Source organism: Gordionus sp. m RMFG-2023, chromosome 2, assembly GCF_954871325.1.
Source record: "Gordionus sp. m RMFG-2023 chromosome 2, tfGorSpeb1-WG-v2, whole genome shotgun sequence".
NCBI classification, from domain to species: domain Eukaryota; kingdom Metazoa; phylum Nematomorpha; class Gordioida; order Chordodea; family Parachordodidae; genus Gordionus; species Gordionus sp. m RMFG-2023.
The window spans coordinates 49,604,704-49,622,419 of record NC_088776.1 but is presented as its reverse complement, the minus strand read 5'-3'; the positions used below and the strand labels follow the sequence as shown (position 1 = coordinate 49,622,419).

The window sequence follows — 17,716 nt, the reverse complement described above, 5'->3', positions numbered from 1 at the left end:
TAAAATATATAAAAAATGAGCGTAAAAAACATATAAAAGAAACAATGTGGAAGATATAACTTGTTAAGTGCCGTAATATTAGACATTATGCAAAAGATTGTATAGTAGGGTGACTGTATGATAGCGAATAGAAACATTTGGAGGGGTTACATTAAAAAATCTGAATGAAATTATATATAAAAATACGATAAATGATAATAATAAAATGGAAATAAAAAATGAAGGAAATGATTTAGAAATTATGGGATTTATAAAAATATTTTGGGAAATTTAACCCAAGGGAACAATAATTAATTTACCGATTTTAATGATGGAAGGTAATAAAAATTATGATCAATGTCCAAGGGCAAAATAAATGTAGGACATAAAGACATTTCAATGTTATTGGATACAGGGGAAACAATATCTGTCATGGGGTTTGATGAATTTTATAAATATGGCCAAAAAGATAAAATGAAGATAAAACAATCGATTGGATCTGAAATTATGGTATTGGGGAAATATTTACCTATATTAATAAATAAAGAAATAATGTGTTTGGATCTTTGGATATTAGAAGGAAAAATTGATACAGTTCTGGAATGGAATTGGATATTAAAATTTAGACCGGAAAATTATTTTTGGAATATGTTTCAAGGGAAAAATAAAGATAATAAAAACATTAAAATACCAAACACATCCGTAAAGGAGGTAAATGTTAAGAACATGGAAAATAAATTGGTGAAAAATAAGGTTTTAGAAAAATTAAAATTGAAAATATGGTAAATAATAATCAAGAAATTTTTGATAATAAGGAAAAAGATATTATGAAATAAAATGCCAAACGGAGGGAATTCGGGAAAATTTAAAAATTTTGAATGGTAAAAGGTATAATATGTTAATTTTTGTATTATTGATATTATTTTGATTACTATTATATATTTTTAAAAAAATCGAAATTGTAAAAAAAATATTATTATTAACTATCATAATAATTACTTGGATACAATTTAATAATTTTTATTATCAAGAGTAAAGTAAGTGTTTATTTCTTCAAATAAGCAACCATAAAATTTATAATCTATTTATATCAATAGAAAAAAATTTGTAATTTAATTAGATACTTACTTAAACTACATTATATATCTCATATTTATAAAATAAAATATCCCTTTATAACTTTTATTAAGGTTTTAAAATATCATAGATTTTTGCTCAGATTTTATCTTTAGAGATTTTGTATGTATGATATTACAAAATATCTACTTATAAAATATTTCACTAAAATATTTTTAATTTTAAGCAGTTGATCAAAAACCTTTCTTTATGTTTTTTTCAAACTTTGATTTATTCAATGTATAATTCTAATAATTAATGTAATATAATAGTTATAATATAAATATCTTATTTGTAATAAAATAATTGATCTCATTTATATTAATAAATTAAGTTATCTATTTAGAATCAAATCACATTCATTGATCAACTTTAAATAAAAATAACTAAAATTATTTTCATATTTTTTATTTCTGAAGCTTGTATTGTTAAACGGTTAGATTAAAGCCGATTTTTATTTACTGCGATACTAAATATTTTTCCAGATATATATTATAGAAGCTTTTAGCTCATAGATGACACAACGGTTTAAAACAAATTTATTAGCCAAATCTGGAGGCTTGGGTAATATTTTTCTGGCAAAATTATTTAGTCAGGCATTTTAAAAAATGCGCTCAAATCGAGCCGTTTATATCTGAAAATAAAATATTAGAGGAATATATAAAACCACCTACATATTTTATTCAGTAGAGAATTCAACCTATTTTTTGCGTTGTGGGAAGCGACTTTTACCTCTTTTATTCGATAAATAATAGAGTCATTATATTTATCTTATAAAATAGTTAAAAAGTATAATAATTTTATGATGTATTTCTTTCCTGAGGGAGAGAGGAAGAAAAATTACCCATCTTGCAGGCAATCCTAATATCGCCAGTAGTGGGCCATACACTTTCTGAGCGATGAAAGCAGAATACCAAAAGTATATCCCAACCCCCGCCGAAAAACGGTTAATTATTTATTGACATCCTTTCGGCGGTACACGAGGTAATAGTAACGGTTAATAAATATTTATATAAAATTGGTAAATTAAGGAAAGCAGAAAATTTTTAAAGTAAACGATTAGGTAAAATAAACGAATTCCAGTTTGAAGTTTCATAATCAGAAGAAGAAGCTAAATAATGTTTTAATATAAATATTTAAAAAAAATAAATTTTCCACAAATCTTCAGATTCTTTAACTCAAGTCATGTGTATAACTCAAGATCATGTGTAAGAAATAAATCCGTTGTTTTAGTCATAATATAAATTCGAAACTTTTTTATCAAATATTTGACTTGAAACAGATATCCTCAATATAATACTTAACAAATGCCTTTCCGCCATTCCCTTTGGTGTAAAAAATGATGAATGATTTAATATTTTTAAACATTCATCAATGAAATTATATTAAACTGCACAATGATCAAATCAAGTGCCGCATAAACTGTTTTATAGCTAAAATAAAATATTATATTTAATAATGAAAGTATATATATAACTCTCTTTTTTGGATTGTAATGTTTGAAATCTGGAAATTTCAAAATCAAAAGGTAGATTTCTCCCTTTCAGAAAATTTGTACCTTTGAAAAAATATTCACAAATTCACAGTTATTATCTATAAGGATTAAAAAAAATTGCAAGACAATAATTTAAATTATAATCCTCAAATTAATCAAGAAATCTTTTGCCAATTAAATTTGAATTATTGCAAACGCTATATCATTCGAAATGGTTTGCAATTTTGTACAACCCAAGCTGTTATCATATTTTATCCATAACACAATGTGATAAAGTAAAATCAAAATTTTCTATTCTAAAAACATAGTACTAGTCTTGGTAGAATCTTCAGAATCCTAAATTTGTCAAGATTGCTATCAAGGTTTTATAAAGTAGAGAATATCTTACAATAGTTTTATATGATGATAGCCAGCTTCTATAAATGAAAAATAAATATTTTAAATCTAAATAAATAAGAAAATATTGCAGAGTGGAATTCTAGATGCATAAAAACGTTGCGATTTTGTCAGTACATCTTTCTGACATGCTTTGAGTACTGCATATTTTTTAACGCCATTAAAATATACGTGAATCTCTTCTAAGATCCCTAAGCATTTCTTAGCTCTTTTATCGATCGACATATTGAACAGTGATTAGATTTAATCGATGACAATAGCGTCAAATAAAAGCTGCCTTTGAGATCTCAGCTCTAATCAAAGCCTGTACTTCTATGATCCTTTCACCCATGTTTAAAGTACCATCATAGCTTTGTCCAAGAATTCGAGGGGTAGACTGATGGATCTAAGTTTACATATTATATTTTTAACAAGACCAGTCGTGTTACCATTTCCAAAATATATTTACTAACAAAGCCAGTGGCGTATCCAGGATTTTCTTATGGTAAGGGGGGGGGATTTTTTTTTTGGGAGGGTGGGGTTTCGCCCCCTAACCCCTCTTACCTGGCCTTCAGCCAGGTCTTTTGTTTTAGCTATTCTATTAAATTATTTATAATTTAATAATAATTATATTTCTATTTTTAACTAATATTTACTAATTCGTGCTTATGGATATTACAAGCTATTTTTTATTATTTTAAGTTAGGTATATTATATTTAAGTTAGGTATATTATATATAATAAAGATTTTTTAAATGTAAAGTTGAAATAAAGTTAAATGTCATTTTTTTTATAAAATTTGCTTTAAAAACTAGCCTCAGCTTAAATTCTCATACAATATAAGTAGAATATAATTTTTATATTGAAAATATTAATAGTAGTTTGTATAAAATATTGAATAGAAAATAATTTAAAAAACAAGTTTTTTTTAAATTCTTATCAAATACAATATTATACATAAAATTTTATTAAATACTATAACTATAATGTGATTTTTAATTTTCGTGGGAATGTTGCCAATTTATCAAGAATTTCGTTTTTCGTTGGAACCAAATCTCTGTGGATATTTAACAGAGCTAACCCATATACCCGAGATTCGGAAGTAGTACTTCGTAAATATGTTTTTCTCAAGTTGGAAAAAGTCCTTTCATTCGTTCATGTTGTAATAGGCCAACATGCAAGAATATAAAACAACTTCAAAATATTAAGAAATTGAGCCAAGATTTTTTTACACCGAATGAGCGAACAATAGCATGCTCAGGTAAAATAGTTAAACGTAGTAATTATTTATACCACAATTCGAATTCATTGATTAAATTTATTTCAGTATCAATATCATAGGAATAAAATTTTGTTAAATATTTAATTTTACCAATAGTGGCATTAGAAAACGAAGAAGGATATTTGGGTAATAAAACTTTTTATCTAAAATCCGTACTTTTATTTGCGATAAAAAAGTATCTAAGTATGGGATGAAAATGGATATTATATTCTTCAGTTGAGCCAATATTTATGTTACATCTCAATAATTGCCTAGGTGGTAGACGAGGTTTAATTAGTGTTATATCATAAAATTTAGCCTTCGATTCAACGTCTAGATAAATATTATGAAAATAGTCATCTACATTCATTCTTCTTGTATCTTCCTGTTCATATATATTTCCCGCCAAATCAATAACCTGAACCAAATCTAAATTTGGTTTTTGTAAATTTCTACAAAGTAGTGAGCTATAGGAAAATAATTTATTGATGCAGCTAGCAGCAATGATAAACTCTGATTGATCAATTGAATTCAATAATGTTATCGCTTCTGACGACACATTACTTTTTTTCATGCTCAGCCTTATTTAACTTTTGTATTTCTATTTCTTATGTTCTACAAAATGCAAGTAAAAATTTTAAAAAATTATAGATATTTATTAATAATTAAAATATTATTAAAAATACTTATTAATTTTAACTCACTAAAAATTTTGAATTTAATAAAATAATAAAATATAATAATAAAATAAATTACCGTTTGATTTCAATCTCTTTGACTAAAAATTTTTCTATTTTATAAATATTTTTGAATAATGTTAATGTACTCACAAGGAAAGGAAATTTTTATAAAATATATTTATAAAAAATTAGTTTTATGTTGGAAAATTGATATTCAAATATTTGTAAAATTTTGATAGGGGGGTAAAATTTTTATTAGCTTAAAATGATATTTATGAAAACAGTCAAATTTACAATGGAAAGGGGGGGGGGTTGGTTACGCGCCTGAACAAAGCTATAGCTTCTGATTTCGAAACATCATATATATCATCAACTATAATTGATAAACACCTGTTAAATTCAATCTCTTAATTTTTATTATAACAATATTTTTCATGGTTTCAATTGGAATAAATTTGGACTAGAATTCTTTTTTTCTCCCTTCTTTTTTTCATTGAGGAATATACATTTGAGGACAGGTTCCGAAGCGGCAATTAGTTTAATTTAATAATGTATTTAAAAGTTACTATTTCACAGCTTTTCTTTATATAATTGAAACTAAGTATCTTTATCTAATCTGGTCTATCTATTTATCTTCTATTATATTATGCCATGTGCAATTATTAATTAAGAATTTGTATTTTTGGAGGTTTTGTTCATATTTTGAAATTAAGAAAATAATTTTATAAGACAAGAAAATAATTTTATAAGACAAGAAATCTTTTAGTTATTGGTAAAACAAAAAATGATATAAAATTTTAAAAAAATAAATTTTTTTAAAGGACCTCATTCATATTTTAAGAAGTAGTTGCTTTTGAATCTCCCTCGTTGTTGGGGTCACTATTCGCCAGAAGATTGGCTTAGAAATTTGTCGTTCAAATTTATTACAATTCATAGCTCCAATTAGATTTTTAGCCTTTTTTAAAATAGATATTTACTTTTTGCTTTGCATACATATTGTATTGAGCATAATATAATATTTTATCATATAAAAAATTTTAATTAAAAAAAATAATAAAATGATTTTTAATTTTAAATTATACTAAAAATTATTAAATGCCAAATTCGGTTATTCATTAGAATTAACCAGATAATATTTCTGACAAAATATATAAAGGTAAGTAGATTAGCACCTTTTAGCACCCCTTTTTCTAAAAAGCTAACTACACCCCTGGTCCAAAAGTCGCATTCTATTCAGGCAGGAAACCTACATATACATTTTCTTAGTTTAATTGAATCAAATTTAATAATGTAGAACATTTTGATTGTTGATACAAATTTTAAAAATATTGATGATATTATTATTTAAACATTTTTTTATATTTAACATTATAATTCTTTTACTAATGATTTTCGAAAATTTTATATTAATGGTTTTACTTCCGTCCCTGCTAATACATAAAGTAAATTAATAATATTTAATTTAAAGATGCTTAAATTTCTCGATTATCCAAATATCTTGCAATTATTTAGTGTTATTGTTTATATATTAAGACGATACGATAGGTAAGTGGATAGCACATTTAAAATTAGACTAAACTAAGCCGAAGTGAAACCGAAGTCAACCATTATAGTTTTATTTCCCCTTGTCACCCCCCTGACTACGCTTATGATACCACCTTTACTAATTAAGAATAGCTGAACCCATTTTGAAGGCAGGGATAGGTTATGCCTCGAATCATTGGAAATATTTTTGAGCTTGTTATAAATGTGTTATTCCATTATCACAAATATTCTTTTATTTTTGCTGTGTCAACTCAGCACGTTATTTAAATCTTTAATTTTTTTTAGGAAGCATCAGCTGTTAAAGAAATTTTGCCTAATTTAGACCTAGCCGTTATGTATGATTATTTAATTTTATGCAATTTTATTTATATATAACTCCTAACCCTGGGGTAAGGAAAATAAATATTCTATTCGCTCAATTGTAACTAGTATTGTTAAACGACTCGATTTGAGCCGATTTTTAAAAACGGCTAACTCAATATTTTATTCAAAATAATATTACACATGCCTGAAGATTTCAAGCATAAATGGGACAAAGATTTAGACATCTATTAGCGAAATCTCGAGGTTTGGGTAATAGCTAAAATATTGAGTTAGCCGTTTTTAAAAATAGGCTCAAATCGAGCCGTTTAACAACACTATTTGAAACACTATTTTACATGTTTTTACTTTTAAATTTATTAATAAAGCGGCCACAGTTTAGTTCAAGACACTCCAATACAATCTGCGAAGAAGGTGGAGGCCAAGATCTTGATTGATACCTTGAAAGGTTAGGTACCATAATATAATACATTAAAATTAACGCCTTGGCATAAATCCTCCCCTTTTTTACCGTAACTTTCTTTTCATATTATCAAAAATTCGTTGTGCAATAGATTATGCTTGATTAGCATTTTTATACAGTTCTTTGTAAGATGTAATGATGGGAAATTTTTAGGGTATCAGGCCTGTAGCCCGAAATTTTCAGTTGAAAATTATTTAGGGTCAATATTTGTTTAGGGTTACGAAGGGTATATTGGAATAATTGGTTCCCATATTATTATTAGCAGATTATTAACTTAATTATTACTATTATTTTTTAACGAAACAATATACGTTTTGTTTGTCTTATCATTATTATGTATAACGTTTGATCTTTTGAAACCCCATTTGAATTTAGAAGCAATATACATAGAATATGCGGGAACAAAAATAAAATTTTAAAAATATGCAAAAAAGGAAATTTATATCGAAAAAAATATATTTGAAGATTAACAATGCCACTTGTTAAAATAGAAATAAGTAGAGGAGACCAGTGGTAGTCGGCGCAAGGAATTTATAAATTTAGTGGATTTTATTTTAAAACCAGTAATATTTAGAAGCTCGGATTTTGTATGTAACAGCATTCTATAATATGTATAATTGCAACATTTGATATCCCCCCCAGCTATTTAATAATATTAATGTGTTTTTAAGGTCAAAATTAAAATTTACACAATACGAAAGTTTCTTAAAATATTAAATTTAATAAAATAAAATTTATATTATATGAAGATAGCCCTCTTTTGGTACTTGGGGAAGTTTCATAATTAATGTTGTTAAACGGCTCGATTTAACCCGATTTTTAAAAGAGGCCAACTCAATATTTTAGCTGAGAAATATTGCCTAAGCTAAGAGATTTCGATAATAGATGTCCAAATCTTTATGCCATCTATGAGCAAAATCTTGAGGCTTGTGTAATATTTTTCTGGATAAAATATTGAGTTAGCCGTTTTTAAAAATCGGTATCGAACCATTTAACAATATGTTTAAATATATATTTAAAGGTTATTAGTGATAGAAGCAACCTAAGTACTAGTAGATCTGAAACGGATTTAAATTGTAACTATAAGTATTTTAACAGTGATTTAATAAATTATTATTTTATTTTTTTTTAAATTGTAAAAATAAATGTGGATTATATTTTATAGGTTTTAAAAATTTATAGATCTATTTTTTCAAAGATAACCAATATCAATAAAATATTTATATTAACGAATTTAGAGTCGGCGATGAGAAAATCAATTAAGAACAAGAGAGGTATATTCAGATGGATTACTAAGTCAACGAAAAAACCATAGAAAATCCATTATTTAGCATTCTCCAAAATGTTTAACTCTTTTATTGTTAATGCTGTATTTTTGTTTTGTATAATTTAATTAAAAGATATTTATATTTTATCACGTGGTCATAACTATAGAAAAAGAAAAGAGGAGAGGGGGTGGATTGAAATTCTTTTGATGTAAAGAATTTAGACACGCTAGCTGCTATGTATTAAGTAGTAAAGCGTCTTTCAAATATCGAAACCTAATAAAGTATCTTCAGATACTTTTACATTGTTAGATAATGGATATAATATAATACATTATTTTTTTAACTGAGGCAATTTTTCGTAATGAATTCCTCGTTTGCTAATATATCAACATTGAGTTGGAATTTAGAATTAAAAACCCATTCTTTCTTCAAACTGGATTTTCAAGTAATTAAAATGTTTTTTAAAAATCAAATACGTCTAATTTGTTTATTTATTGTAATTGCAACTAAAAACAAATTTATCTTACATTTTTTCACTATTTGTGAATAATAATTTTAATTAATTTAATAATGGTTCTAATTTCATCTTCATCAGATAAATTGCAAATTTTTTGTAAAAATAAATGAATAAAGGACATTAGTTAAATATAATGATTGTGATTAGTTTTGTCAAAAATCTAGATTTCTATTTTTAAAAACGAAAAATATTATTTAGGCCTCTAGATTTAGTCGAAAGAATACCAAAACGGTTATCTATATGCAAAATCCCTAAGCAAATAAAAATAATTATCGTTTTTAAAAATCGGTATTATCTAGGTTTTCGACAATGCTAATAAAAGTTATAAACATAATGTAATGAAAACTAATTATTACATATATATATAATCCATTTTTATGAATTCTATAACAATAACATCATAAAAACAAAATGTCCGGCAATAATTAAAAATCAATTGAAATTAACCTAAATAATTAGGATTTAATTGTAATAAGTTTAAGGTATTAAGATTTCAAAGTTAATCCTGAAAGTTTGGCACGACATAAATAATCGTTACTTAGCAGTTGGTTTGAATTTCTATGGTAAGACTTCGATAAATAAAGCCATTCTGTGGAGATGAATAGAGTAGGGGTCCTTTAGGCTCTTCGATTTAAAGTATGCGAAGAAGTTATCAATTAAAAAAAAGGGAGCAATGAGGGACGATCGACTAACAAAAAATATTTCTAAAGACCTATCGGTGGCAAGCAGAGGGTCAGGGATATAAGTGAGTTTACTTATTGGGGCACACAATAGACGAGAGGATATGAAAGCGCTAATTGAAAGTAACAAAAATAACTTGTCTTTAGTCAACTTATTTTAGGTCTTTGGTTATATTCTATTTTTATAAATATAATTTTGGGTTTTCACTTTTTTTTTATTAACTTCTTTATATAATTATAAAATAATATTTCATTTCTTCATGTCCGGGTTATTAAAATTTGTTTAATGCCAGCGATTTGAATCATTAAGTGATTTTTTCAAGCAAGAAATAGCATCATGATTTAATATTGAAACTTTAAAAGATGAATGGTCCGATACATTTGGATTGATATATAATATAATGCAATGAATTTTTTATATGTGAACTTATTTATCGTTTACTTATTTGCTAAAATCATTGAGCTAAGATTTAAAATTAAATCGGGCTCTCGAAGTTGGGTTTAAATCATTAGAAAATATAATGAATATTAAATATATATTTTTTTATTGTAATAATATACCTAAACAGCAATTTTATTCTGGTTTACTTGTGAACAGTATTATTGATTTCAGAACAAAAATAGCTCTCATGTTATCTTCATAAAACTGCAAATTTTTTTTAAATAAATGTGTAACGGGAATTAGTATATGAACTAAATATAATTATTAAATCATTTAAAGTCGACAAATTGTAAAAAAATAAATAGATTTTTGTAAATATTTATATAAAACATCCCTATCATAGTTTTGAATAATACCCTAATAAAATACAATATTACAGCAATAAATGTAGCAGCATCTTCAAAACACTTCCGTAAGCTTTCAAATTATCAGGGATCCTATAAAAACTTAATGATTATTATATAATTAATCGATTGAAATTGAAACAAAGAGAGTAAAATAAAACAAATCACAATAGAAGATCAATGCAGGGGATTGTCAGTCCGGTTGACGCTCCAAAATATCTGCGTGGGCTATATTCCATCGATCGAAAATGATCCATTCAAATATTAGAAACCTGTGAATTTTCTAAGGAGTTGAATTAAATTATACATTAAAATTTTTTTTAATTATTTTCATTTTAATTTAAGGGAATTATAAATTTGGTTGAATAATTACTTAATGATCTAAATAGGAATAAGGTGGGTTTAAAAAATTGAATGATAATATAGGTGGAAGAGGCATTGGATATATCATTTTAACCTCACGACATATATATTTTTTTAGAATTATATTAGAAAAATTAAGTAGAAAGTCAGACAAATCCGCTCGTCTATTCATTTGTTATATATAACCTCTAAACCATAAACTTTATTTACCTAAACTTATTATATTAAACAATTTCTTTCTAGAAATACGTTCTAGCTAGCCCTATTTTGTAAATTCTTAATTTTTTTGAGCACATCTTTATTCAAAAAAGCAGCTGTTTTTTTTGTTTTATTTAAACTTTATAAGATTATGACATAAGGTAATGATAGTTACAAAATATGGGATATATTTTTTGTTTTCTTTTTAGTTCAAAACAGGGGCGCCACTAGCTAAATGCTAAAGCACCACCTCTTTTAAAATTAAATTATCATCCATAAGAAAATTAATTAATACTTTATTTAAATAGCATTTTAAGGAATTTTATAGCTCATTTTGAATAAATATTGTTCCCCTTGTGGTATTAAGTCATTTTATTATTAAAACTTAATTCTTTTAGTCTTAAACAAAAATAAAATGGTGAAAAATCAACATATGATTATTATATGAAAATAAAATAAAGTTACATAAAAACATTTATTGTTATTTTATAAATAATTATTTGATGATCATACAGATTAAAATAATAAAAACACTTAATATACGTAACAACTTAAATATTCAAGGTAGTTCCTTAATTGTTATCTCAATAAGTAAAGATGTTAAACGGCTATCCCAATATTTTAGCAAAAAGATATTATTGGAGCCTGGTGATTTTTCTCATAGATGGTTGAAAGGCTTGGACTTAACTAATTTATGCTAACTGGTTAGCCGTTTTTAAAAATCGAGCCCTTTAACAACACTATCAATAAGTAAATATTTTTACTTGATCACTTAATTTTTTAATTTAATAGATGCATTTCAACCTCATTTTATTAAGATAAGGGATTCCTATTCTTGACCAATTTTTAATTCAGTAAAAGGTATGTCTATTTATAAATGATTGTACATATTAAAAAATAAAGCAATTAACAATTTAAATATTCAAAGTAGTTCCTTAATTATTGGGTATATAATCAAAATTTGAAAGATATTCCATAGACATAAACCCTGATGAAGGCCGGGTAAAAATGAACTCATCCGCACCGATGGGAACATGGTGACGAAGTTCCTTATAAATTATATATTATAGATACTTTTATGAAATATAATTTTAAAATAAACCAGGCCGAAGGGAAGCTCACAAGCTTTTATAGGTGTAGACCACCCACCCTTCTCCCTATAAAAATTCCTAGATATGCCACATAAAAGACCGCAGGACTATGAAAAACTTCTATCCTTGACTTTATGAAAATGTTAATTTATAATATTTTACATTTTGTTGTAAAGTGCATTATATAAATTCGCAATTTTTGAATGTGATATTTATAAAAGTTTTTGACAGCTGTCATTAGATCTGCTCGAGTTATTGAATCTTCGTGATCCTTTAGTAAATATGTTCTTGGAAAACATGTGATATGAAATTTGAGCAAGTTAAACAAAGTGAGAATGAAAAACTTTTTAAGAAATTGGTATGGATATGGAAATATATTATTTTTTTTATTTCAAATTAATATTTCTTGTTGAACGTTTGTCAAATTTCTAATATAAATAGTAACCACCTATAAACTGTATATTAATATTACAATTGGATTTTAAGGAAATCAAGCTAATTCATTATTAAGTTAGTTTAGCAACAATGGGTGTTAATTTTAGCGAATGCATAATTAAATTTTAAATTAAGTATATCTATCAGAGACTTGCAGGCCCAATTTTTTAAGTCTAGGCTTGACCAATTTTAAAAGAATAAATTGGGATTTTAGTTGGAAAATCATATAATGGTGTTTTTAATATTCATTACTGCTTTACATTCTATTTAAAAAATAATTTTCAAATTTAAGAATTCTGGAGCAGGCAAATTATAAATTTTTTTTATTTTATATGCTTGGCCTTTCAAACTTTAAGTCTCTGATAATTATATATTTTTAAATAAAGGGAAACAAAATTATGGCTCATATCTAAAATTATATCAGGTGGGGGGAGGAACTCATGCAAAGCATTTTTACTGCCAAGTTGACCCATAATTTTCATAACAACCATGTTAACTGGGCTGATATTTAATTGCAACATTGTTTTAATTTTATAAATTTATAGCAAAAAATCAGGAAATATGATATTCAATTACTACAAGATATGGCATCTATAAAAGAAATTATCGCTGAAATCAAACCACTTTTAGAGAATGATTATAATAAGACACCTATTTTAATTGATACCAATATTCCTTTATATCCAGAAAAATTAAATTATAGCACAAATTTTAAAGAAAATGCAAAAATCACACAAATTTTGATAAATGAAAAGTTAACGTCTGATATCACATGGTGTTAAGTTTTTTAAACTAATATTTTTTATTGTGTATAATTAAATGTATACAATATATTAATAATCCTTATTCTTTTATAAATTAAAATATTTTTGATTTTGATCATATTTCAAGATTATTCATCATTCATGTATTTGGAGATTTGTGCTTGCATAAATCTGTAATTATTTGATTTTTAATAAAAAATATAATTCAATTATAATCAATTTGGAACATAAACAGGGACAAATTCATAGACCAAAAACCCTTTTAAAATTTTTAGGCACTGGAACACATTTTAAAATTTTAAAGAACCATGGTTTTAAAAAAAGTACAACTAATTTATATACTATTTCACTTCATTGATATTGAACTACTTATTTTTAGCTTATTAAAATTTCTAATATATAAAAAATTTAATGAAAGATTTAAATCTCTCTAGAAAAAACATGATTTTATTGAGTCCTAAGATAAATTAATTTTTGTAAAAAAATAATGAATCTCTGATTTTTATAAAATTTTAAAGAAATATTAGATATGTGGATTAAATTTTTATCATTTACATATTAAAATCTACACCTTCCAACATCAAAATCAAACAAAATATCAAAAAAACATTTCAAATTATACTATAGCTATTTTGATATATTCAAACAACCTATATATTCTTTCGAAAAGCTTTTGACAGATAAAAAAAGGCTAAGCTTATTGAAAATAAAATCAATTTATGCTATGTAAAATCAGCTATCAACATAGCTTGTTCCAATGATACTATGACTCACAATGATGAAAAAACTTACATAGCCATACAATCTAGACATCCTTTAGATTTTTCACAAATCATCCTTCCACCTAATAATCCCATTCCACTAATTGATGCAGAAATATTGGATGCAATCATGTCATTCAAAAAATATTCTTCTGGAGAAGCATTGATGGCCTTCAAGCCATATATCTACAAGATATAATTAAACCAACCTTACCCATATATCAAAATAGACTCACACAGTTTACTATATTGCTTAACTATTTTTTATAATAATATTCCTAACACCATTCAGCCCATCATTTTTGGAGTCCGCTTAATAACCTTAAAGAAAACAAATGGTGACATCAGACCTATTGCAGTAGGGTTATTATTCTGGCGTATAATTTTTAAATAATTTGCTCCCGTATAAAATCAAACCTATCCAGCTTGGTTTTAATGTTCCTGGAGGATGTGAAGCAGCATCCCACTCAACAAGTGTCATCCTCCATAATACACATGAACAATGCATCCTCAAAATAGATCTATAAAATGCCTTCAATTCACTTAGAAGGGAACATTTTAATATTCCCAGAGTATTCAACATACATTACAGCATGTTACAACCAATCCACTTTTTAAAATTTAATGATTCAATCATTCTCTCTAAACAAGGCATCATCCAACAAGGAGATCCTTTAGGTCCTGCATTATTCTGTCAGGGCATTGTAATCATATATCTTCAAATTGTGACCTTGCATTAAATGTCTACCTTGATGACGGAACACTAGTGGGCCCATATAATGAAATCATAAAAAATTCTACAATTATAAATCGCTTAGCCCCCATAACTGGACTGTCACTAAATCCTAATAAGTGTTAATTCTATTCCCCTCTTGAATCAGACTGCCTACCTAAGAATTTTATTGTAGTGGAAAAAACTAGCTTTACCCACCTAAGTATACCTATTAGAGGTGAAAGTGCTATATTTCATTTCAGAGATGTAGTTCTTGCCAAATTCAATAAAATGAAAAATATTTTAAAACAGTTACCTGCTCATTAGGCTTTTTATTTACTTTATTTTTTTTATTCATTTCTAAAATTTTACATAGCAATTTTCATGTCGTTTGAAATATTATTAGACCTTGAAGTTCATATAAAAAAATACTCTCGAATCTATTTTAAATATCAAATTCTCATCACTTTCCTGGATGCAAGCTGCCCTTCCAACAAATCTAGGTGGTATAGGTATCCATTCCCACATATTCTTAATCGTTTCACTTTTTTATCCTCAGTTGCTAAATTTCGATACACAATTGGAGAATTGTATAGTATGTATCCACATCATATGGCAGCATTAGACCTCTTGATAAAAAATGCTCCAAGACCTTCATATCCAAATTCTTTAAGACCAAGGGACTGGAATTTACCATTGATGCAACATTGCGTAGAATACCTATACTTCAAAGCAGTTCAAAGAAAATCTCCATCGCTCTTTCTAGACCTAAACCCAACCCCGAGTATACAGAATAACAACAATACGACTCTTTTGCTGGATCAAATAATTCCAACCTCAGCCATGTGCCACCTTAGTTAAGAATGGTTAGAAACTATACCTAGTTTTAATTTAGGCTTGTACTAACCAACAAAACTGTGAAATCGTAACGCCCACTATGTGTCCTATGTAAAACTTATATCGATATCCTTGGACACCACCCCCTACACTGTCGTTTTTCAAAAGGCAGATTACCCCGGCACTAGGCCATAAATTCAATCACCAAAAGAATCTTGAAATCCACAAATATTCCTTCTATGCTGGAACCCTCTGGCCTCAGGTCTGATAATCAAACCAGACCTGATGGAATGACGCTGTCTCATGGAACCAAGGTATACCCCTAGGTTGAGATTATACATGTGTAGATCGTTTTGCCAGAAGCTGAAAATATAAAAACAATAAATGTAACCACCTTTATAATGTTTTGTTTGTTCCGGTAGTCTCAGACACCTGTGTATCATTTGGACCACAAGCCCTAAAATTATTCAAAACAATAGGGCAAAGGTTACTTTTAATCACAGGTGATTCAAAAGAAGGACTCTCTCTATCCTACGACAAAAAATATCAATCCAAATTTGTCGAACCAAATGCATACCCATACATGGCTTATTAAGCCTCCCCACCACCCACCATACCTAAATATATCATTTAAATTTTTTTTTAAAATTTCACTTCTTTTAATTATTTATTTTTATATAGAATATAGAAATAGTATGTTAATTATAATTTTATATTCTTTTAATAATTATTTTATATATTTTTTTAAATGTTTTTTAATATAGATATATATATTAGTGATCTGCATCGAGCCTAATTTTTCAAGCCCGGCCAGGCCCGAATTTTTTTTTAAATATTAACGGCCCGGCCCGAACCCGAAATTTTTAAAAAAATTTTTGCCGGCCCGACCCGAACTTTTTTAAAAAAATTAACCGACCCGGCCCGAATTTATTTAAATATATAAATTAATTTTTATAATTACTCAAAATAAAAGACATATGTTATATGTCGTTTAGTTTCGATAAATAAAATCATATATTTTTATTTTACATAAAAAATTTAATATAAAATTGATAAATTTAGATATATTTAAAAAATTTCCAAGGTCTGACCCGACCCGGCCCGAATTTTTTTTAAAAATATTAAAACCGGCCCGAACATGATTATTTTAAATAGAATGGCCCGAAGCCAGTTCGGGCCGGACTCGTGTACGGGCAGGACCTAACTTTGCAGATCTCTAATATATATCATGCTATTTATTTTAATATAAATAAAGTTAATATACAATTTAAAAATTAATGTAAACTAAAAATCAGATGATCACATTTAATAAGGTTTTTTAGTTTATTTCTTGCTTGAATCTTATAAAATTACTTATAATCAAGTTGAAGTGGAATTTTTCCCTTAACCAAAGACTCATTTAATATCTTGACTTATACAAAACAATATCTAATCTCTCTTTTTTACATCAATCAAATCATCATTATTTAAGTCGGAATAGATAGCAAACAAGCTAAATGTTTCTCTCTGAGGAAAACTGCCTCCTAGCCACTGAAAATTGTTCCATTTTGTTCGGTTACCCATATCATTTTTGTATAATGTAGATTTTTGATGGGTTGCATGATTGTATGAATCACATGAATAAAAATTATTAGAATAATTTGAGATATACATCATGTAACGCATGAGGGTTATGATTTTGGAAGAAGTTTGGAGATCTGCGTCAGGATATAACCTAGATTCAAAATTAGAGGAAGAAAAAAATATTAAAAAATTTGATATAAATTTAACTCTTTATGTTGTTCCAAAGTTTCCATAAACTTATGGATCGTATCCCTGATATCAACGATTGTTCCTGTATCTTTTCTACAAATATTTATAGTTTTGTCAATATTCACCTCGCGAAAACATTCATTTTGATCATTAGAAGAATAATTACCATTAATTATTTCTTTTTTAACCTTTTTCATGATTTGCATCTCCATTTGATCAGCAAAATCTAGAAATTTAGACTCGTAAGACTGGCACATTGACAAGGCTAAACCTATGTGAGCCACGTTAAATGGCCAGAAATGGCAATTTATAAAAAT

General features: G+C 26.6%; 1 protein-coding gene across 2 annotated transcripts in view; it reads right to left on the bottom strand.

The window, feature by feature from the left end:
- Positions 1–13,382: 13,382 nt before the first annotated feature.
- The window catches only part of LOC135923389 (tetratricopeptide repeat protein 38-like), an 8,535-nt gene continuing 4,201 nt past the window's right edge, over positions 13,383–17,716 (bottom strand). Inside the window, exons 9-11 of one of the 2 annotated variants that reach the window (XM_065458101.1) lie at positions 17,418–17,716; positions 17,094–17,361; positions 13,383–13,508 (exon numbers count right to left, since the gene is read on the bottom strand). In XM_065458101.1, coding sequence (XP_065314173.1) covers positions 13,473–13,508; positions 17,094–17,361; positions 17,418–17,716 — 603 coding nt within the window. In that variant the 3' untranslated portion in view covers positions 13,383–13,472. The remainder of the gene's footprint in view (positions 13,509–17,093; positions 17,362–17,417) is intronic. The other variant, XM_065458102.1, reaches the window with a different exon arrangement.